This window comes from Pecten maximus, chromosome 1 (genome assembly GCF_902652985.1).
Source record: "Pecten maximus chromosome 1, xPecMax1.1, whole genome shotgun sequence".
Classification (NCBI taxonomy): Eukaryota; Metazoa; Mollusca; class Bivalvia; order Pectinida; family Pectinidae; genus Pecten; species Pecten maximus.
The window spans coordinates 40,209,998-40,235,747 of record NC_047015.1 but is presented as its reverse complement, the minus strand read 5'-3'; the positions used below and the strand labels follow the sequence as shown (position 1 = coordinate 40,235,747).

At 38.3% G+C, this 25,750-nt stretch overlaps 1 protein-coding gene across 4 annotated transcripts in view; it reads left to right on the top strand.

Annotated features, from left to right (window-relative positions):
• LOC117333626 (neuronal acetylcholine receptor subunit alpha-10-like) overlaps positions 1 to 25,750 on the top strand; it is a 151,492-nt gene that overhangs the window by 33,801 nt on the left and 91,941 nt on the right. For 2 of the 4 annotated variants that reach the window (XM_033893050.1, XM_033893043.1), the window contains exon 1: positions 23,600 to 23,906. In XM_033893050.1, coding sequence (XP_033748941.1) covers positions 23,816 to 23,906 — 91 coding nt within the window. In that variant the 5' untranslated portion in view covers positions 23,600 to 23,815. The other 2 variants (XM_033893026.1, XM_033893035.1) reach the window with 2 other exon arrangements.

The following is a 25,750-nucleotide window of genomic DNA, read 5'->3' as shown; positions in this document are numbered from 1 at the left end:
TACATAAATGTTGACATTTATTTTTGCTTTTCCCAAACAATCCGATTTCCTTTCGAAAACACTAACCTCGTTTTGAGACTAGACCCTAAACGTTATGGAGTTTTAAACAGTCCATTACCGATACACATACATGTATAAACCTAATATTATAGTGAGATACATGCTGTCTATTCGATTTATAAACATTCCATTATAGAGTTACTGTTTTGTTACAAAACTTGAGATGGCATTTACAGTCAATATAAATGGCACAATTATTACAATGTTTGTCTGCGTCATTGGTATTTACTCTAGATATACATGGGGTGTCATAATAACTTATTTATATAGTTAAATATTATAAATATTGGATGTTTTATATTGGATATAATTAAGTTTTAATCAGAATAATAAAAATACTAACAACATTATTCGTTTTGACGGATGTCTGTCACCGTTCCAAAGGAAACAGTCTTATAAATGGCTTTCTAAGTTTGATATAACAGTATCACCATACAAATATAAACAATAGTTACCACAACCTGTACCACTACCAGTATATTACTCTACAGTACCAAAGTTAAGGTTGCATAATGTTTTGTTATATAATACTGGAAGATAGGTGACCTCATTGATTCGTGAATACAAACAGATTTCATTGGTGACTTTGAGATCTTTGATTGGTTATTTAAAATTACAACCCGTATTGGTTGAAAAGATACGACGGCTCTGATTGGAAACTATTGACAGTGACTCTGATTGGTGACAAGTGACGAGGACTTTGATTGGTGAGTAGTGACGAGGACACTGATGACTGGTGACGAGGACTTTAATTGGTGAATATAGTGACGACCCATTAATGACAGGTGACGAGGACTCGTATGTGTAACAAGTAACAAGGACTTTGATTGGTGAATGGTGACGAGGACTCAGATTGATGGCTAATGATGAGGATTCTGGTTGGTGACTGGTGACGATGGGTCTGATTGGTGACAGACGACGATGACTCAGATTGGTGACTTGTGACGAGGACTGAATAGTGACTGGTGACGAGGATTCTGAATGGTGACAAGTGACGGGGACTCTTATCGCTTACATGTGACGAAGATTCTGATTGGTTCCTAGTGACGAGGAATCTGATAAGTGACTACAATATAAACTGACAATTGCGAAGAAAATTATGATGTGTGACTCTTCTCTCTTGTCGTTTACTGACTATAACCTCTCTGATCGGTACCATGTACCTAGTGGTGACGTCTCCCTCGGGCAATAATGACGTCACTGAACGGTGACTAGTGCGCGAGACGTCTGAGCGGTCTGTGGTGCTGAAGCGCCTAATCGCTACATGTTCTATACTATACTAGTTTATTATAGGGTATGGTATGTAGCATGTATCTTAACTGACATTAATATCCAGGGAAACCATACCCTCTCCACCCTTTCCCCTTCTTACATATCTAATACTGTACAAGAAGACGTTCACCTTCAGGTTTTAATGACCTCACACAAATGACTTGATACTGTAATTATGAGATTCTCTATGTAGCTATGTTGTGTTTTACCGTCGTATCAAGTTAATGCCTGCCCCATTACACCGTGTTCAAAGTAAGCAGAGCGGTTTCCTTACGATACGGCGGCTAGGCTATGTTCCCTTGCCATTTTCTGCTTACTTTTACTACTGCTTTGGTAATTATAAACTTTCCATATAGTGAAAACGTCCATCGTCGTTCCTCGCTAAATGAGTATATGATGAAATTTCTTGCCAGAATTCGGAAATAAATACTGTTGTGCTTTGTTTCATCGCTGTTCATAAAACGGTAGTGCATCTCCAGTAATCAGAACGTCAAACTCAGGAGCCAGTTGCTGGACCAAATTTCTAGGTGCATCAAGGTCATTTAGGAATAAACGGGTTAAGATGGTTATCTTATAGTGTAAACGTAGTTATTTGGTACTGTAACCGTAGTTATATTACAGTGTAAACAGTGATTACTTTGCATTTCAACATAATAACCCGTTTATCTCTGTCACAGTGTAAATTCGGTTATATAGTTTTGCAGTGTAAACCTGATTATCTAGCAGTGTAAACCTAGTTATATAATTTTGCAGTGTAAACCCGATCTAGCAGTGTAAACCGAGTTATATAATGTTGAAGTGTAAACCCGATTATCTAGCAGTGTAAACCTAGTTATATAATTTTGATGTGTAAACCCGATTATCTAGCAGTGTAAACCTAGTTATATAATTTTGAAGTGTAAACCCGATTATCTAGCATTGTAAACCTATAGTTATATAATTTTGAAGTGTAAACCTGATTATCTAGCAGTGTAAACCTAGTTATGTTAAAGCGTAAAACCCGTGTCCGTATAGTGTAAATCAAGTTATGTTGAACTGTAAACCCGGTTATCTTACAGTGTAAACCCGGTTATCTTACAGTGTAAACCCGGTTATCTTACAGTGTAAACCCGGTTATCTTACAGTGTAAACCCGGTTATCTTACAGTGTAAACCCGGTTATCTTACAGTATTTATCCGATTATCTAGCAGTGTAAACCCGGTTATCTTACAGTATTTATCCGATTATCTAGCAGTGTGAACCTGGTTATCCTACTGTATTTATCCGATTATCTAGCAGTGTAAACCCGGTTATCTTACTCTATTTATCCGATTATCTAGCAGTGTAAACCCGGTTATCTTACTGTATTTATCCGATTATCTAGCAGTGTGAACCTGGTTATCTTACAGTGTATACCCGAATATTTACATTTGTTTGAGAGCTCTGGCATTGATGTACATTTAAATGCCATCCATCACGCGCTACACTTAGCGTATTAATACAACACAAACTGGAACTACAATATCCAGGATAATTAAGTTAAACGACTAAATATTTTGTCTACATTTGTTATAAAAAAAAATATGCGATTTGCGCATTACCTTGATAATAAAATGATAAACAAAATTGAGTTGAAATAAAAACAAAAACAAACTTTCCATGTACTATTTTGTTTGCCAAAAAGCACGCGACCATGTTCCGGCTGGTCCAACGGCTGACACAAAAAATCTGCTGACTGTCGGAAAGGCGGGAAATATGAATTTTAAATACGAATTATAGCATTTAAAAAATAAAAAAAAGTAAAAGAAATGTAAATATAAGCGTTGAACTGTTTTTGTATGGTATTTATGATCTATTTGAATGCCAGAGCTTTGCAAGCAAATAAATCATAATGTGCTAATGCACATTATGTTGTTTGCTTGCAAAGCTCTGGCATTCAACTAGATCATAAATACCATACAAAAATAGTCCAATGCTTAATTATCTCACAGTGTAAATCCGGTTATCTTACAGAGTACATCCGGTTATCTTACAAATCCGACTATCGTTGTGCGTTATCCGCATAAGGATAGTCGGATTTGTAAGATAACCTGATCGTCTTTGTGGCCAGAGCGTATTATATTCAATGTACAATGGGTTATATTATCAAAGCGTTATTGTGACCAAAGTCGTACGACGAATTCGCCGCCTGTGTCCTAAGCGCTTTGGTTTCCAAGGAGCCATACGTGTTTATGCGTCATGTGTGGTCAAAACGAAAAGGTGGCAAAGCATCATGTTTGGTGACGCGTCAGCAAATATTCTAGTATGTGTACTTTTAGTTTTTGCATACAATGTAGTTTACTGTTCTATGAACTTCATGTTCAATGTACAGAATGTGAGATTAATAGCATGTACGCGAAGGAATGTTGGCACGCGGAATTTTATGTTTCTGATCGGCGAAATCAATATGAATCTAAACCATTTTACTGCATCACGTGGAAGAATGCACATTGTTGCCGCGACGAGCGGAACATAGACAATGTCACATCCACTTACATCTCTCACTGCTGACGGACTGCCAGAACACTCTCTCAGTAAAATATGCTTTCTGTCGACGTAAACGGCCTATTTCAAAGGTAGTTGTAACGTTTGAATAAAAGGAAAACCATTACAAAGATTTACCTTAATTTTCATGTGAAATTTTTGAATGGTTATAAACACGAATAAATGTCTCTAAAACAAGAGAAACGATACATTTTGTTTTGCAGATTTAGTAAATGTTGACCGTTACAGGTATAAGAAATACGTTCCTCGGTGACGCACGTGCGACTGTCGACGTCAAAATGACGTTGTTCCAAGTACTGTCGTACTAATGATAAACAATGTGTTTTTTGGTCAAGTTTATGCTTAATATGCTAAGGTCATTCGGCCGCAAAAAATCCCGCATGCATATTATTTTGTGTCGTATGTGTTTTTTATGGAAAATGTGAATTTTTTTTCCGCGGAAACAACCCCCAATCGCATAGTTTACCTGTAGAAATCGCGAAAATAATCATCCGCAGAAATAACAACTTTTACAGTAGTTAAGAACTGCACATTAACAACGCCATCGATGAATCACACTTATGAAAACTGATATTAGGAATTGTAATTGGCTAGTTATTTGACTCCTCCGCCAATCAAACAGAATCTGAATGTGCATTTTCGACATCACGTCAGGTAATTTAGTTACTGATTTAAGTATATTGACCTCTCTGTAAGGCGATTGACAAAAAAATCAAGGGACGTCTATAGATATATATCCATTTAGTATACGGTCATGCAGAAACGTACTGAAAAATGCATACTGATATTCCTTTCACAAAGAGCAAACTATGAGGTGCGTTGAGGTTTAATGCCTCTACGCACGTGATCTTGGACTAATTATCAACTTGTAATAAATAATTCATAATTTCATTTTCAAGTTGTATCGTTATGCATGTTTTGAGCCTATGGAGCCCAGTGCACTTTGTACCTTGTTGTAAGTCATATATGTGATAAATACACAGAGCATGTAGGGTAATGGCATTAGCATTTTAACTGCTGGCTCAGTGTTGTTATGACGACCTTGGATTGGCGCATTAATTAATTTTGGAGGCGTGGCCACTCGTATACGTACAGGAATGGGGCGTGGCGTGTGAAATGTACAATGTATAAAACTTTGGCAGATCATGTTGTTTTCCCTCAAACTACCTTGTTTTTAGACATATAGGTGTGGCAAGCCAGGCTTATAGTAACAAACTTTAGAAGACCTTTATACATGTAGGCGTGATGAACCAGGTGAACTAGGGAAAGATGGGCAAAATATTCTGAAATTTGGAACACAATGTCTGTCAGCAGCGTGATAGGCGTGTATTTGTAGGCGGGACTAACAGGACTAATTAAAACAGATCGGAATGATGAATTGATGAATTGTTACCATAGAAACCAATGAAGATAGGATACAATCAGCTCAATAATGATTTAGCGGAATGCTTCCATTGGGAAAAACGAAAATAACATTACCGCTAGAACATGTACGTTTACAGTATGTATTGTACTAGATGGACTTAGCTAAGAAAAGAAAGAAGAAAAATTAATAAGTCAGCGTGTCTGGACACATCCACCAAACTAATGAAATATATGTAGACGTGGTTAGTAAAACGATTTAGATTGATTAGGTTCTCGTGATTATCGGTATTAATGAGGTAGGTGTGGCTAATTATACATACAAATGTGCCATATTAATGCGATAGGCGTGGTTAAAAGAATAATCAAGGGGTGCCTCGTTAGTTATACGTAAAAGACTAATGAGGTGGGCGTTGCTAATCACATATACATGTTATAGGTAAATAGTAGGTCGGCTGTGGTGGTGTGGATATCGAACTACCCTTTTACATAGGCGTTCAGGGGTTGATATCCCGTTTGGACATGAAAGTATATGGGATCACGTGCCCGACCACGTGGTACTGTTTCTGTCCACGTGTATGTACCTCCCGTGTACTTTCATCCAGGCTAATTGAGGGTTAATAGTATAAGTTTTATTTTAAATTTATTTTTTAAATAATCAAACCCATTTCCATAAATTGAAAAAAATATATACATATTAATTTGTAATTTTAGGACATACATAGGTAGGCGTGGCTAACCAAATGCACTAGATTAATGATATAGACATATGGTTAGCAGTCAGCATGATAATATACACGTAAGAATGGGAGTCATATTTAAGACTATGCATGTTTGATGTACTGATTAGATACACGATAAAAAGTATGTGGGCGTGGTTCCTAGTCAGATATACCAGGAAAAGATAGTCGATAAATATAAAAATATATTAGATATACAATGTAGGATATGAAAGTGTCTAGTATGAACTACTAGAATGATTGTGAACAATTCTCCGTGACTGTTCATATGTACTCGCCGATGAGTGTGGGAGCGAGTATAGTCTTGTACATGTGTATTAGACAATTTATATAATATGTCTCCTGTAATTTACTAGACCAGCGACGTTGCATATTACGTGTACTCATTTTGAGGTTCGGGTTGATATTGTTCTTCCCTTTGATATGCTTTGATATAAATGCGAACCTAACAATAAATTGCCGAAACTGCAATCAACATTCTAACACTTTACCCTACACCATGTAACAGGGCACCGAGAGAATTACGTGGACGCGTTAATGTTATAAGTAATTTTTAGCAGTGTTGGGGATCGTTAGAATAGTTCTGTAAATGTTTGTATTTTAAATGAGGTGTTTATTGAAACTTCCCTGTAAATCACACTAGAATACACTGTGTATATCTGCAGTACCAGGGGTTATTTAATTTGGAAGTGATTCCTGACAGAATTATACACTGCGAGATAAACAATATTAAGTACTAATGAGAAAACTGGTTCTAAATATGAAAAGCCGTAATAAAATGGCTGTAACACGGCTGCTAAGGAATCCCGGGGCGGCATACTGGAGGGGGTGCGAACATATGATATACACTGTACCAGTATAGTCGTAATGATGGAAGCGCGACGGAGAAAGTGTCTGCTATTCTCTGTTATGATAATTTAGCTGAAATGGGTGCCAAAAGCCGCCAGCAGATCGTAACGAGTAGCAAGATAGTTTTAAATACGGATCTGTTATGATGACTAGCATTAAACACAGTATCTACCGTGAGCTCTCGTGATGGCTACGGTGATATCGCGAATCAGATCGCTCGAACGATGGCGAAGAGAAGAGGCGTTGCGCGTGACACTTTATGAACATGCATCGGTATCATTTGTATTGAAGCTGTGAATATATTTAATATTTTCAAGGTTCGACCCAAGTCCCCAATCGAAAGTGGAGCTCCCATGCGCGTGAAAATTTGGAATTCGATCTCGCATTTGGCTAATTTCATCATGTTCCGACAAGCGTTTGACAGGAAGGGTGTTATCATGTTGATTGTCTGCACTGCGAGGCGGAAGATGCACAGCGGACACCGCTAGGGGTCGCGGTAGTTTGTCCGGATTATGTTGTCATAATTTTGACTCAGCACTTTTTATAGTCGAATCAAAAATAAGAAACTTGGTTTGTTTCTGCAAATGTCTGCATTTGAGTTCTCCGCAATGACAATTCCGTCTGTCATCATGTAAAAGCTTGTTTTAGTCAACGTCCTGTGAACGATTATTATCATTGAGCCACTGACAAAGAGAATTTCACCACGGTGAACTTTTTAAAGGCTACATTTACCGTCAGTAGTGAAATTGAAACTCATTTTTCTGAGGAATATCTTTCCTTGTCTTCATCTAATTAAGAGGTATCTATCTACCTTGTTTATGTCTTTGAAAATAAAACATATATTTTATCTGTTTTTACATATATCGCTTACAACGATACCTCAGCTCAGAACCTTGTAGGTAGGGCGTAGGAATCATACCTGCTGCCTCCAGTGCATGATCGTAAAAGGTGAATTGATTTGGGTTTTTAACTTTTTTTTCTTTATAAACAACTTCTTCATATCTCTCTTGACACTGCCTCACTTCTAGCCTTCAGTTGAGTGTTCGCCCTTGTAAGGAAGGCATTCAGCTCTGTCCCCTGGCCGGGACATACCAGAATCTATGACATGGTAGTTTCTACTCCTGCTTAATGCTTAGAATTTATGATTGGGACGACTGGTTCGCCCGTTGTCAGTATAATGTTGCTGGGTGTGGTGTCCTACTGGATGTTTAGGCAGTATGATTCAGTGAGGTAGAACTATAAGGCAGACCTTTGACCTTAGTCGTTGATAGGGCGATAGACAATACTAAACCAAATATCAGCATGTCACATTAGACTAGCACTTGTACATGTAGGTAGCTAGGGCAGATACAGCTGTAGCTACAACGTTACCTTCCTCGTATGATTGACCTTGACCTATTTTTGGATTATTCAGAGTTGCGAGCTTTTCTGATGTTCTTTCTCCGCTTACACGCGTTCTCGTCAGCCCACCCAAATTATCAGAATCAGTTGTAAACAAAACACAAGAAAAAATATGTATCAAAATAACGATAAAATTAGAGATTCATCAAGGGAAGTAGGGGTGGGGGTGGGGGCAAGTTTGGTTGCTGCACAAAAACTCAAGCAAATTTGCTTGAGTTTTTGTGTTGGAAGTGAATCTATTTTGAATTATGAATGTTTGAACTGAGGAACCAAACATAAATAAAGGCAAAGTACTAACACCCATTTGGGTGGTGTTGAGAGGTGGATCCCCAAATGCTAAAGTATCTAAACAATTAAATATGAATGTTTATTCATGATTGCTTAAATACAATATACAGTATCAAGGTGTGCTATACAGGCCCTTTGTGCCTCTTGTTTTATAGCGATTAAACTATTGTAAGGACAGTGGTCAACCAGTACCTAGTAACGGTGATGGGCTGAGACGTTTCCTTGAGTGCTGTAAACTGTTATCAATATTTTATCAGCCGGACCAAAATTGCTCCCCCGGCAAAAAACGCACCTTCGGGAATTCGCCCATGAAATATTCAAATGGCCGAGGTCCCTACTCTAATCAACCTAGATGTATTTAGCCAAACGTAACCAAAAATGAACTCCTCGCGGTATGTTTCGGACGAGTTTCTATGTCATTCATTTGTCCTCCTACGCTCCTTCCCTTTCCGTAACAAAAATGTCTGAGACAACAATGTTCAAAGAAAGATCAAATACCTCCGTTAGGTACACCTGGTACATGTATCTTTACGTATTATAAAGTATACGTTATGGTATAATCTGAGTACAGCTAGCTCCACCTGTCGTACAACTAGACGCCGACGTACTTATATAATGACCCCATGACCCTTGTACCGAGAATATTTCCGAACTCCATTCTCTCCAAACCAGAATCACACATGATGATATCCACGACCTCGTGAGTGTAGGAGAGATGACTCATATTATGTTCTTGAAGTTTCCGAGTGTGAAGGGTTTTTGCAGGAACCAATTGCAACCTGCCCTTGTGGTACACAAGCGTGTGCGGTTTCTGCAAGAAACCATCCTGCAATGTAGTACCCGAATGTGATATGAGTGTCTTGGTGACCAATGTTAAGAATCTTATCTAGGTAGCCGATTTGACTTATAAAAGCCCTGTGAGATGTGTACCTAGGTAGCCGGTTTGAGAAGGTGTATCTAGGAAGCTAATGTTCAGAATGTCTTTATGATAACTAAATATGAGTGACATATCTAGGTTACCGCCTTGACTTTTTGGTACCCGACTGTGGGTGGCTCTGCTCTGTTAGATAACTCCTATCACCCAGCTCATATAGTTTTCACTGTCACTGCCTCTGACAGATGCCCAAGGTATCGCCGGAATCCATTTACAATTATTATCATATTACTTCCTACATCAGCCTGGTAAAATTGCATTCAGATATACGAGCCGGGAACAAATAACGGGAATGTAGAATTAATGGGGTTTGTTTGATTAAGTAATGTGCTTTCAATGAAGATATGCATATACTCTTTATATATATTATCTTTTCGCTGGGATGTAAACTATCAAAACAAAAAACAACATTAGAACCGACTCTGGACTGTTATCAGGCCCGTTACTATCACCGTACTATGCAAGCACCACCATCTCAGTAAAACAACTTAAGGGATAGTTTTTAACTTTTGTTTGTAGAAAGTTGTAAATTATAAAGCCCCGTAGCCATGTCAGGGAGAAAGTTTACCCATGGAATTACAGAATAGACGGGGATTGAGAATAGCGTAGTGGGTGAAGTCACAAATTAAGTTGCTGGTAACGCAGGTTTGCGTGATGCAAATATGGTGGCGATGAATGATTTTGATAAACAATGCTTTTACGTGCCAACCGTTCTAGTATGGAGACAGACGATCTCCCCGTGTTTGGATGTTTGTGTTCAAATGTGTTTGTAAACCACGACTAACAGTACAGCATTGATTTGTTATTAGGAGAATAATGGTACAGATCAGAGAACATGCGTACCTAAAGGTTGTACACGTGATGTCACACGTAACAAAAGGTTGTACACGTAATATCACACGTAACAAAAGGTTGTACACGTAATATCACACGTAACAAAAGGTTGTACACGTGATGTCACACGTAACAAAAGGTGGTACACGTGATGTCACACGTAACAAAAGGTTGTGCACGTGATGTCACACACACCAAAATGATGTACACGTAATATCACACGTACCAAAAGGTTGTACACGTGATGTCACACGCACCTAAAGGTTGTATACGTGATGTCACACGTAACAAAAGGTTGTACACGTGATGTCACACGCACCAAAAGGTTGTACACGTAATATCACACGTAACAAAAGGTTGTACACGTAATATCACACGTACCAAAAGGTTGTACACGTGATGTCACACGTACCAAAAGGTTGTACACCTGAGAAAACACGTACCAAATGGTTATTCGCATGAGAACACACGTAACAAGGAGTTGTGTACGTGAGAACACACGTAACAAAGGGTTGTGCTCATTAAACCACAGATAACAAAGGGCTGTACACATTAAAACACCCGTAACAAAGGGTTGTACACATTAAAACACCCGTAACAAAGGATTGTACTCATTAAACCACACGTAACAAAGGATTGTACACATTAAACCACAGGTAACGAAGGGTTGTACATATTTAAACATACATACCAAACTGTTGTTCGCGTGAGAACATACGGAAAGGTTGTACACATGATGTTTACGTAGTAACATGTGCATTTTGTTAAGTGATGTACAAATACCTTGTTACACATGTATATTTGTACATTTGTATCGGTTCACACGTACCCTAGTGAATACCACGTGTCTAGTATAATGTAATTGTGTATCTTCACATCCAAATACATTTACCCAGATGTAATACAGACCCGCACAGGTTCGCTGATCCAATTTAATGGAATCGTTTGCGTGGCACTGTTGTAGCGTTTTAAGATGGATCAGCTAATATTGACGGATTTGTATGTGTTTTATCGATATTACACGTGCCAATGCTTGCAGTATATTGTATGTGTATAGACGTACATATTTCGGGACAGGCACACGCATATCTTCTTCTGAACCTGCTTGGGTAAAACAATTATGATTTCCGCCACATGAATTGGAATGTTTAATGATGTTAAACATGATGTGTCTAATTAAAATGGTCATCGTATGTGGATCTCATGCACTAACTGGTTGCGTGGAAGAAACCTGGAGGTATAGTGTAACAAGATATTTGCCCTATCACTTGTAAATGGACAACATCTTTGGGGAAGAGGAGGAGGAGGAGGGGGGGGGGGGGGGGGGGGGGGGGGGTGCAAATTTTGAAATATATTATAAAGAAACATACATTGGATTGCTTTAAATAAAATGAAATTGGGAATCGCTTCTGTTCAGAATTGAGGATCTTTGTTTTCAAATTGATGCTTTGGGTGTTTGTCACTTTTAACATTAACTTTTTACATTGCGTCTCGTTTTTCTGTAACCATTCTCCCTCTCATCCCCCGATGGTCCCCCTCCTTGGTGACGTCATTATAATTAATAGCGTTCATTGTACTGAACCTAACAAAGGCCCATAGACAAAAATCGCCACCGCGCTGATAGGATAATGAAAAGCTCTGTAAGTGAATATGACAGGAAATATGTTACAAGGTTTTACAATTGACCACAGACAATGCATATGGATACCCAAGCAGATAAACAAAACTCGACCAATAAAGACAACATTTGATGGCAGGTACTAAACAAAACGACTGACAGGAGACTACATCCGGGTACTTTTATATCCTATTCTAGCGCAACGATGCATCTAAAACGCCTTACAAAATACAGTCAAGAGTTTTGAATGGCCGACATGGCAATTGTAGACTTCACTTTGTTGGCATGGCCATATTGACGTGGCATGCGTTCTCTATGGGACGGTGGTGTCCGGGGGGAGGTATAAAGGCCTTCGGTATTAGTTCCTTGTTTGTTTGTACGCAGACAGCCAGAGAACACAGGTACATATTGTAGGTAGATGAAAGGCGGCCATTGTCGGGTGTTTTGTCGGCTATTTTCTCTGGCTTCCCTGATTAAACATGTATGGTAACGTAATGAAGCAGTAACCTGCGCGTCATAAATACCACCGTTATGGTGTTTTCACAGAACTGGCAGAAACGGATTCAATAGCGTTCGGATAATGGCTTAACATTCATAGAATATGAACGTGAATTTGAATTCGTCATATAACCAAGGGATAGCAATAAAGTTTCCTATTTCTTATAGACTTTTGGAACTAGAAATACAATATTTAGTGATAATCATTTTCTGCTTGAAAGTACAAGCAAGATAAAAACAAACCTATGGTTAGAGGAGTTTTATTTATATAATTCTTCAAAAGATGCCAATAAATACCATATTTAAATATTAATTTAAGAACAGGTAATATTACTGAATGTAAACTGCATCTTACAGCGGTTTAGTTCCTCTATGACTCGTCAGGGATGTTTGCAAATCCACCTAACTGTTTAGTCCATCTAGGACTCGGTAGTAATGTAGGGACCAAAATTGAGGGAATCCATAAAGGAAGTCAAATAAAAATAAGTCGAAATACTTGTTTTGAAATTGAATGAGATAGAATGAGAGATGAGTTTGCTTCCCCTCCCTCATATTATCCGTTTGCAAGTTTTGGACATTAGATACTTTTTGAAGAATCAAAAAAAAAACAACAACCTAAAGCCAAAGAAACAACCTTACTCAGCATTAAGACGTTGCATGCGAGCAAACCATGGGGACACACAGTCAAACCTCTGTGTGTGTTGATTGGTCAAAACTAGGTCAAGATAATCGTCGTCGTCGTCGTAAATGTAATATCAGTATCATACGTAGTAGAAGCCATCGTCGTGATACGACGGTGCGTGTAAAGGCAGCTGCCTTGTGACTTATGAGGTTGTTTGATGAGACGACAGCTCTCACGTGATTTAGGAGAGGATGAGACAAAGCGCTCTCACGTGACTAAGGAGACTATGAGACGACAGCGGTAATTATGAGATGGTCTGATGAGACTTTACCCCGATGATGTTGACCCACATTTCATAGTTCATGTCGTCTGCACTCAGAAGGCTTATTTAGCGGAGCGTCTCTTACAAAACCGTTTGTCCTGTTACTCCAGAACCGCTTTAGCATTTCCCCGGGGTTTTGTGCGCTATTCTATTTGGCCATGTTTAGGATTACTGGTTTTTTTCTGTTTATATCGTTGAGATTGGTGTTTTGTCTCCAAGACCGTGATATGGCTGTCTCTAGCTCTATAGAATTATTGTTTCAGACTGCACGTCGGGACAAAATTCAATTCGATTACGGCATATTGTACTGACATGAAGTCAAACGAATTGGACAATTGCCAAAGCATCTGTAAAGTGCCGGACTGCGTCCTCGGTGTCTACGCCTGATCCGGGAACGGACACCCTTCCAGATCTGAAGCTGGAGTAAATGTGTAAGACATTCCAGTCATGGGTTATGCTTCCAATACTTTAACGTCCCGCAAGCACTGGTGTTTTGATGACAAATCTATATTTTCTGTAGCTATATAGTGTTCACACCGGAAATTAGCAGATTTCTTTTTTTATCCTTTTGGTGTAAGCTTTAGCTAACACCGACCGAAACCTTACTAGGTATTGATATAATTGCCATGCGAATCGCTGTTTATTTTCTTCATTTTGCATTAAACTAGTGCTACGCGCCCTCTGTCTGTACAAGGGGAGGTTACTCAGACCCTGGGGAGGTTAATCTGCTCCTGATGAGGTCAATATCACGTTTGCCAACTAGATATCTAAAGGTCATCGTGTCTTTCTTAATATCACAAGCGAGTGTCTCGTCAAACCTGTTCACAGGTCTGCGGAAATCTTGCTCAGTGATTTGATTTATATTTTACGATCGATGTCATTATGCGAGACACAGCTCAGAGATGGTTTCCCTGGCCTGTTCGAGGAAACTAGATAGACTATGTGACGGGATTCAGAAACAAATCAAAAGTATCAAGGCATACCTTCAATGTCCAAGGCCTTATTATTCATTTAAACTGTGATTTTATTATCAGGATGGGCTTTTAAAAAGGTATAGATATGAAATAAGGAAACGAGTTAAATAACATCTATACCAGTACTAGACTTAACCATATGACAGAATGGCCTGTGAAATATCGGCACCAACAATAATATCTGTGTCGTTCGCACTGTGAGTGTTGCTTGCGAACACACGTTCTTTTTTACGCTTTATTCCATTAATAAATGATATAAGGAATATACACAAATTGAATTTTGCACCTCCTTCCGGTGTAGGGTGGTGGAGACCGACGGGAGGTGTGAGGAAGGTTGACACCAAAGCTCGCTCCTCCGAGAATTAGTATGCTCAAAACACTAATCCCGCTCAATGCTTATCCCAATATGACAGCAACACCGAAGCCATTTTCATTATGTTCACAAGCAATAGACATAAATATTGTATACATTTGTACAAAATATATTTGGAAACAGCTAAAGAGATAGGCAATTACACGAAAGCTAATCTATAGTGTAAGATATACACATGTACATTTGTACAATGTACAATGCTTCAAACTGTAATTTATACACACGTACAATGTTATACATTGTAAGCTACATTGTATATACATGTGCAGTGTTTTACAATGTAATATTCATGTATACACATGCGCGGTGTTTTACATTATAATATTCATGTATATACAAGTACAATGTTTTACATTGTAATATATATATATATACAATATAAATATTATATCGTGCCCGCACATTAATGTTAAATCTTTGATATTGTAGAATATTGTATTCATTGTTAAATGTCAAGACATCGAGAAAACTCTATGTGTAATATGAGTATTGGATTGCTGTCCCTTACGCTAACTTGAATATCATTCTATTTTCTCCTGTCATTGAAATACAAACAAGCATCTGTTGTCATCTCGCGGAATGAGTTATTTTCTACTTGACGGTAAGGAGTCGGAACCAAACCTTTCCGGATTCCATCAGCCCTGAGGCCCGCACAAACGTGTACAGGCACTCAAAGAATCCAGCAGCGAGCCAGTACAGTCCTGCACGAGAGGCGCGTGAGAGGCGTTCTCGGCTGTCAGGCAGCCGTAAGTGTCACTTTTAGAAAACCAATTTCCGTAAATATTCTCTATATATTAGAAAATAATTACCGGAGCTTTCTATGGAAGTTTAACATCAACGAACGATATTTTCAATCGACCCATTTCGCTGGCATTTAGAACTAATTTCGTTTTATGGCATGTTTAAAAGAGGTAATCCACATTACCATTTTGTATATTTTCAACACAGTGTAATTTGTAAAATAAAACTGGCAGTATTAGTTGAAAACAGCATCATACCTGGGTATGCTTAATCATATTTGTTTATTAGTTTGGACCTAGTGGCGCCTTCGTCACAGCAGTAAATTCGACGAATCGATCAAATCATAATAGGAACTCTTGAATTTGTGTCTGTGGGGTCATGCCATAGCTTTTGACAAACAAAATGCTTTGTTCACTGTAGTCTAGTATCTGTATTTTGTTGGACGTCTTTTTTGACCAATGCATGTTTGTGGAACAGCCAAAACTGTGTTGACCTATGTAGTTTGTCAATATATATTTGTGGGGACAGATAATACACGTGTGTGTGATAACTTATATATGTTTTTGGGGACAGAAAATAAACGTGTGCTGACCTATGTAGTTTGTGAGGACAGACAATACACGTGTGTTGACCTATGTAGTTTGTGAGGACAGACAATACACGTGTGTTGACCAATATATGTTTGTGGGGAAAGAGACACGTGTTGACCTATGTAGTTTGTGGGGACAGACAATACACGTGTGTTGACCTATGTAGTTTGTGGGGACAGACAATACACGTGTGTTGACCTATGTAGTTTGTGGGGACAGACAATACACGTGTGTTGACCTATGTAGTTTGTAGGGACAGACAATACACGTGTGTTGACCAATATGTGTTTGTGGGGAAAGACAATACACGTGTTGACCTATGTAGTTTGTGGGGACAGACAATACACGTGTGTTGACATATATATGTTTGTATGGACATACATGTACTATACACGTGTTGACCTATATATGTTTGTTGGGACAGACAATGTACGCGTATATCATTCTGGTCTCTAATTTACAGAAAGTATAGACAAAATATGGGTTAGGTACCTTTGCTTCTCACAATAGGACCCCTTATATTCATTTCGTGTTTTCTCAATTCTAAAACACACACCACAGTTTATTGGAGGTTTGCGTGACAGCAATGCTATCAAATATAGATATGCATTTGAAATGAGTCCAATCTACGTTATTGTCTTAATTTCTGTCTCAGTGCCACCCTTACCGAAGTATATAGCTCACTGTGGTGATGTTTGTGTTAAATTGCATTCCTGTCTGTCCCGCTGTCCGTTCTGTCTTTCCTTTTTGTTGTCCAGACCATTGCGTGCTACCACCTTGCATGTCCTGTGTTCACAGCCTGGGGAAGTGTTAGAAACGCCTAGACCGTCATTCCAAATCAAGGGTGATATTGTCCTATGTTCTGAATGCAATACACGTACAACTAGCGAGATCATTTTAGACAGAGCTGTATAGAAACTCACTTCGTCCAGACCAGGTTTTACATTGTCATTCGGATCAGAGTGCCGAACGGACTGTATCCGTCCTTGTCATGTATCCCGAAGGCGAATAACGACTGGCTGTCCAACAAATTGTATTGGCATGTTCAATGTATGCATGTTTTCTATATAGATTAATCAACACATTTGTGAATTGGTATGTCTGTTCTGTAATGCGTATGGGGTGACAGACCTACATTGCCCTCGGAGTACAATAGTTTCAGTAACGCCCCTCTAACAATCTGATTCTAAAATCAATAATCTTGATAAGAGGCCGATATGTTACTACATTTCGGTTATCATCCCATTCACGTAGTGCCTGTGCCAAGTGTCGAAACCTATCGCCCGACATCCTGATATCTGGAGATTTTGTAACTAACCACACTATCCGGAAAGTCACACGATGAAGAGATTCGCCGAGATTTGAATCACATTTGTCATTTGGAAGACAAGACGTCCTTTCATTGGTTGCGTAGCAATGCTAGCTATAGATATGAATACATGTGATATTAGTACACCAGTTTCTGTAATTTTCAGATTGTGTAGTGGAATTCTTAGTTGTAAAAGTATCATGTTTGGCAAGCAATACCATTTTAAAATCTTATGACAATTGTGAGTTTATTTGGTGATGTCCGCCATGCTGTCATGATTTATTTCAGCTTATGTTTTCATACAACAGTACGCTGTACATATCAATTTCTAATATTAAGGATAAATACATACAAATTAGAAAAAATGATTACTTCTATATTGTCTGGCTTATGTCTGGTAAATGTCAACAAAATGTCTTCAAGGCGAAATGTATTGGCTAAAACTACACAGAAAGTCGGACAGACAGATTGGCACCGTGGTTTTCATAAAGTTCGGACATATACACAACTGGTCACAACTACAAAGAGAAATAGCATATTGCTAGAACTAGATCAGCTTCTTTTGGCTAGACTTGCAAAGAGAAACACCTTTTGCAAGGATTAGACAGACGTATATAATGTTTGTTTGGGAAAAGACAGATATACTAATTATAACGAGAAAGATTTACACCGCACATTAAGAATTTATTGCTAAAAATGGACATTAAAACATATCGTTAAGAATATAAAGAACTGAACTGACAAAAGATCTTGACTGAAAGAAAGTTTCTGACTAGAACTTGACTGAAAGATGATTTCTGACTAGAACTTGACTAACAGTAGATTTCTGACTATAATCTGACTGAAAGAAGGTTTCTGACTAGAACTTGACTGAAGAATGGTTTCTGACTAGAACTTGACTGATAGAAGATTTCTGACTAGAACTTGACTGAAGAAAGTTTTCTGACTAGAACTTGACTGATAGAAGATTTCTGACTAGAACTTGACTGAAAGATGATTTCTGACTAGAACTTGACTGATAGAAGATTTTTGACTAAAACTTGACTGATATGGTGTCTGACTAGAACTTGACTGATAGAAGATTTGTGACTTGAACTTGACTGACAGAAGATTTCTGACTTGAACTTGAAAGTCAGATGCTAGAACTGGATTTATATGTTTGAAACAGTCCTGCAGGTTTTAATAAATGCTGTCACGAACATGACTGTTACAATTGTATTCTGTTGTATTTGGATGGAATGACTTGTCTAGTATCATATGGTATCCACGTAGACGCCCAAGGATCTGGCAATTGTTCCTCGTCCTATTGTACAATGTAGTTAACGTCTGTATTTTATGTGTCCTGAAGGTTTTCTAATTCAGCTGTCAGTAATGATTGTGGCCGGCCATTCCACTGTGGTGGGTCAGTAGGCCAAATTTTCACTAACAATTGTTGATGTTGTAAATAAACTTCTACAGTTTTATGTCCATGAATGGACAGATAAAAACGTATTAGTTTTATTTATTTCAACAAAAGAGAGCAAAAGCGATATAAGTCTGCCGGGCTGTTGTAGCTAACAACCCCTCTTTTTATTAGACTAACTTGTATTTAGTACAAGGGTGCCAGTCTTAACATGAAATAAACAATAAATGTCCATAGTGATAATATCTTAGCAAAAACATGGCAACAACTGTAACATTGGAAGTAAAACACAATGTAGCGTAGTTGTGTACAAGAACAATGGCGATCTACACATGTCATTGTTACGGTTCATTTGATGAAGCACGTGCGATATCACGGTTCATCTATTCTATGATACACGTGTATTCTTAACGATTGTGGTACGCGGGTATATTGTTACTTAATTATTATTTCACTTGTTCAAAACAGTAAAACGAAATATATCTCTATGGGGGTTTCCTTTTCTTTCTGTTATAAATATGTTATTTATGGTTGGGACATCATTCCTTACCCTAAAGTTTTCCAGTGGGATAGCATTACTAACTTAAGGGAACGCTCCTTAACAAGTTGTTTCCTTTAAATCTACGTTCCTAAGGAAGAACTAAGTTACGGCCGACTGGCGACAGGCGTTTATCAGACATTCCGTCGTTTAACTGGTTTGATTGGGTATTACTTGCCCACATCTAAGTTTAATATCATTTTTCTTAAAACCAAATCGACCATTGTAGATCAAAGGAAAAAATACCAAACTTTCAGACTGACCATGTCACATTGAAAATGATGTTGTTTGTTTTGTTTTAAGCAGTGTGTGATGATGACGCAATACTACAGCGTTCATGTATAAACTTACGTCTGGACAAAGTTTGTGGTTGAACAATGAATTAAATAAATGTGATCATCGTCATGGAAGCGCGAGACATGTTCCATTGGTAACTGTAGAGATGAATTGCTGAAATTTTAAAATACAACAAGTAAGTAAGTAATGCCGGGTCGGTCGATACGGTGCCACGTGATCACGTCTGACAAGAGCTTACCTACTGCTCGTAGCGCTATCTGGCGGCAGTGATGACAGTCTGTCCTCGCCTACCTAGTCAGCACGCGCACACAGACCACCTTCACTTCAGCACCGACAGCCCTACAGCTAGGTGACGTTACGTATTAACATCTATCTACCAAAATGTCTCAAATAACTCTCTAGCTAGGCCCACTGGTATCTCACTACATATTTCACTGGTCTTCAATCATTCAAGTGTTTTTTTTAATCACCACACACAATTTCTATGCAATAATGCAGTCAAATTGCTCAATGATAAGGCTCTGATTATACTACCAGAAAATTGAGATGTATAAAACTGCATTAGATTCCAAGTCGTTTAAGAATTTTGTCACGCAAATAGGAATGTGTCACGTTAATGATTGTCCGTAAAGTACAATGTAATTCCAAGAAGCTTACATTACAGACACATGTTACATGGTATATTACAATGACAATATGACGGAGAAAAATTAATGTTGAATTGACACAACATAGAGAACATCCTTCCTAATTTAATAAGGTATGTGAGAACATCTCACTAAAAATAGAAATACACCGTCATTTTGTCACATGGTGCAATGTATACAGGTTGAAATCTAGTAATATTCCATACAAGACTCCGCACTGGAAAACACACTATTTTCTGCATTCAATGTAAACATTAAGTTTGCACATGCAACTTGTTAACTGTAGATTGCCTTATCAAATACAAAGGAAACAATACCTTGCTCCCACTCTCATTGTTATTCATACATGTCTATAACTAAATGTATTGGATAACTGACTGAATTGGAGCCATTTGTAATCCCTTGTATTCTATAATCTTCTCGTGTATCACCTCTTCTGTTTTTATATATTTGTCGAGGTCATTTTGAAGCTTTCCACACCAGGGTTATGTTTTGAAATTCAGACTAGTTTTAAGAGTCTTGAACACCTGGTAAATTGCTGATCTGCCAAGTATTACGTCACAACTGCGCAATTGTATTGTTTTATTTGTTTTATTTTGTAGCCGTAGTTTCATTTCCTTCCGGTATACTTTCAATATCCTACATTCATGGAACAAATGTATTTGTATTGCAAAAGACAAGTAATGACAAGCCATTTATTTCTATTGTGTGCAGGTATTTGTTCGTCCTTATAATTCTGTGTATTTTTCAGTTCTGTAACCACATAAATTCAGTCTTTATTTTATTTTAAGGAAAGTATGTTTATTTTTGGTCCCTATGTGTCGCAAGTAAAACAATAAATCAATATAAATCATATACTTAATGGTCCCCTTTGTTTGTTATGAATGAATATTCTTTGGACATTGGGCCAAAGTAACAGTACATGTCTGTTTTTGATATATATATTCCAAGTGGAAATAAAATGAAAATGTAAACAATAAGATAATGTTATAAGAGGATGGAAGTGTTGGATTTGACAAAATCTTATTAAATCTTCGGCTAAAGTTTATATGCTGTTAAGTCTTGAATTGAATATTCGTTTTTTTGTTTTTGTTTCTTCCGAGGTTAAATGGTTGAATGCTTTGTTTGTGTCTTGTTTAGTGTGATAAATCCTGAGTATATGTCTTGCTGTCTGGAGTGATTGCGCAGTAATCAGTATGGATTTGAATCCTCAGAATGTGCCATTTAAGTTTCGATTTCGATTTTATTATTTCCCTTGTTATTGGAAGTCATTTTGAGTACATGCCTTGTTGTCAGACATGGAATCTTTTGTTTAGGCTTTGATGTTTAGAGTTAAATCCTCAGTATTTTGCTTGTTGTCCTCCGTTAAATCCTTAGTATTTGGCTTGTTGTCCTCCGTTAAATCCTGAGTATTTGGCTTGTTGTCCTCCGTTAAATCCTCAGTATTTTGCTTGTTGTCCTCCGTTAAATCCTCAGTATTTGGCTTGTTGTCCTCCGTTAAATCCTCAGTATTTGGCTTGTTGTCCTCCGTTAAATCCTCAGTATTTGGCTTGTTGTCCTCCGTTAAATTCTTAGTATTTGGCTTGTTGTCCTCCGTTAAATTCTTAGTATTTTGCTTGTTGTCCTCCGTTAAATCCTTAGTATTTGGCTTGTTGTCCTCCGTTAAATCCTTAGTATTTGGCTTGTTGTCCTCCGTTGAATCCTCAGTATTTGGCTTGTTGTCCTCCGTTAAATTCTTAGTATTTGGCTTGTTGTCCTCCGTTAAATCCTTAGTATTTGGCTTGTTGTCCTCCGTTAAATCCTAAGTATTTGGCTTGTTGTCCTCCGTTGAATCCTCAGTATTTGGCTTGTTGTCCTTCGTTGAATCCTCGGTATTTGGCTTGTTGTCCTCCGTTAAATCCTTAGTATTTGGCTTGTTGTCCTCCGTTAAATCCTAAGTATTTGGCTTGTTGTCCTCCGTTAAATTCTTAGTATTTGGCTTGTTGTCCTCCGTTGAATCCTCAGTATTTGGCTTGTTGTCCTCCGTTAAATTCTTAGTATTTGGCTTGTTGTCCTCCGTTAAATCCTTAGTATTTGGCTTGTTGTCCTTCGTTAAATCCTTAGTATTTGGCTTGTTGTCCTCCGTTAAATCCTAAGTATTTGGCTTGTTGTCCTCCGTTGAATCCTAAGTATTTGGCTTGTTGTCCTCCGTTGAATCCTCAGTATTTGGCTTGTTGTCCTTCGTTGAATCCTCGGTATTTGGCTTGTTGTCCTCCGTTAAATCCTTAGTATTTGGCTTGTTGTCCTCCGTTAAATCCTTAGTATTTGGCTTGTTGTCCTCCGTTAAATCCTTAGTATTTGGCTTGTTGTCCTCCGTTGAATCATCAGTATGCATTTGGTTTGTTGTCTTGTGTTGAATCTTCGTTTGGCTTGTTGTCTTGTTTTGAACCCTCGGTATATCCGTTACGGAGCGTGTACATATTATAATTTCTTGTCTAGATTAAAATCATATTGTTGAATTGGTGTAATATATTTGCGATATGGATTATTAATCAATTAAGTATAATTTGAAATATTCTAAAATGCGAAAATGTTGATAATATTTTACACTTTAAAATACGAAAATGTGGATATTTTTTCAATGTAAAATACGAAATGTGGTACTGTTTACGGTGTAAAATGCGAAAGCGTGGATAATGTTTGATGACATTCAAAACGGACCGACTTTTAGTAATCCATATCACAACTTCTCATGTTGATTCTACTTGATGCTGTTTACAACATTTACACGTGTGTTTAATTGATCCTGCCTTACCGACAACTAAAACACGATCCCATTCTTACGATGTTTAAAAAAAACACTTATCAATATATCACGTTAACTGTTTTATAATCATATCACGAGCACCAGCATGAACCAAATACAATGTTATGTTTTCTTACACTGGGATTCTCTCCATTAAAACAAACACAGCACAAACACACTATAAACAGCTTAGCCTACTCGCAGTCGATATATTTTCACTTTCCATCGTAAATATACAAACGTCGATAGCGGTAGGTGTGGACGTCAGACGATCTCTATGGTTGGTCTACCCGGGGCCTATAACACGCCGGAGTACAATCAACCAACAGTTAACACCCAAACTAGCCCTAAGTGCTAGTTCTGCATGCTGTCACGAAAGTCCCACCTCCCGGGCTCCAAATCAGAGCGGTATCGAGTCCTGCCATACAACAAATCAAATTGGGAGTCGTTTGGATTATTGATGAAGCACAAGTAGCAGCGCGCGCGCCACTAAGCTTTCTTTACTCCGGAAGCTAGGATATGTACATACGTTTATCCGCGCAATGTTTGATCTCAATTACTGCATTATACTTGAGCTTAGGAAAACAACTGTAAACTGGGAACAAGTAAGTTATGACAATCAATGTTATATATAAAGCCCATATCGAACCGGGAGTGTGACAGGTTAGCTAGGCAGCGCCCTCGCTATGTTGGTAGTAGCGAGGTGGTGCAGTCTTTCTCTCGTCAGTCCTAGCCAGCCACTGCAACTTAAAATGTGTGTTCGCCGAGAAGGAGTCGTAGCTACAAAATGTACTGCTATTTTTCAAACTTGTTTCAGACTCTAGCGACAAGTAGCCATGTCTGCCAACAGAAAGCGAGGTTGGTGTATTTGGATTTGGAAGACATTCATGTGGTGGACAGTTTTCCATGTTATACCAAAAAGTCGGGGTAAGTCCAGCTATCTTTTCTTAATTTTTAATATACAATGCTATTTTTTAATCTGCGATATATCGCATTTGGATATTCTTTATTATTACATAATAATTCTCTTATTTCAAATGTGACTGCGTCACCGGAATTATTTTGGAGGGCTCGTCAGCCACGCTGCGAGAGATAGCCCTGATCGCCGCCTCACGCGCCACCTGTGATAATGTCTTAGTGGCCGCTTCTCTTGTACATATGCACGAGTGGATGAGCGTGTAATTAGCAGATAATTTGAGCAGTGCTACAATGCAAACGATAGAGAGAGTTGTCTAACACGATCTTACGAGCTTTTTATACGCTAGATTGATCAATGGAGGGACACAGGGTTAGAAAACAGTGAGAGGACCATTAAAACTACGGTTTTATCAGAGATTCGACATTGTAAAGGAAATTCCGTAGATTCCGGTTAATCGAGCCGGTAATACTATTTAACTCGTGCCGTCAAACACTGTTTGTCGGATCATTAAAACAATACAACTTGTGCAGGTTCATCTGGGTTTAAAGATGCTTAATTAACTACATCGGAAGACAACTTAGACCGAGAATTGATTGCGCCGGTATATAGGCGTCGAGCTACAGCGCTTACGTGTGGCTTGTTATTATCAAGTAAATTCCTATAGTCTAATGTTATTGATGGTGAGAACGATTCGCTACATGGCTTCCACGGTATATAGTTATTGATATGTGTAAGGCAGAACGCCGATATCTAGGATCAATGAGTACGAGTGTTCCGATACAATAACCTTAAATCTCTGTCCAACCTTGCCCTTAGTTTATATCACCCTCACATTGTCCACCCGTGTAAACATTGCAGGTTACAGGCACGATTTATTATGTTTATATACATTGCTTGCCAAATCTTGGCCAAAGTGTATGACGTCATTGAAATTGTGTGCTCCAGCGCCAGCAGTGACAATGAAATGGTGACACGCCGCCATAGCACTCTGGCTTGACACCCGTTTTGCTGTCTCGGCCGATAGTTCTGAGATCATTTCAACAGCTGGTTGATCATACTTGCCCGACAGGGCATAATTATATTTTTTAGTTCTGTAATTACAACAAATGTTTTCCATGATTATTACCACACAGTACAATAGCCTATTAACCTGAGTTACTGAAGCTTATCACTATTGTCTATATAACATGCATTATTGAAGATGAGTATCATCGGTTAAACACGTTTACGAGATGCTTGTCGACCGTGCACACCCAACACATATACTTAGAACGAGGAGAGTCCCCTACAATCAATCATTAATTAATTATGGCGACGGAAGCGGTCTATTAGATATTATAGATAATCTTCCGTGTTCATGGTGTCCAGTTTCTGTGCCAGTTTACCCTTCTAACCTTTAAGTCACAATAAATTTCGTCAATCTTGGCGAACATGCTTTCTCCGGTCGGACTAAGGGGAAGGTATTATTTAGATAAAAAAATCAATAGCAGAAATTATTGCCGTTTCTTGAACATGCATCTTTGTTTGGTCGGTACGGTACTGGGATGTACACGTGGGTAGACTGACGGGGTCCCCATCACCACGACGTAATGGCCACTTCATCGATCTCCTAAAACACTTACTTTCAAACCCTAACGTTTTATTTCCTTTGCTATTGTTTGCTGGTATTTCCTGATCTTAGACTCAGACTGAATCTACTAGTATCTATATATTACCTACCGAGGCTGACTGCCAGTGTGGGCCTGAGTAACAATATCGGCCGGGGTCCTTAGTCTGTTTCAAAGAGCAAAATCAGGCGTAGCTCTTCACCACACAAGTGTCTTCAGCTTGATCGCGATTTGGTCAATATTAG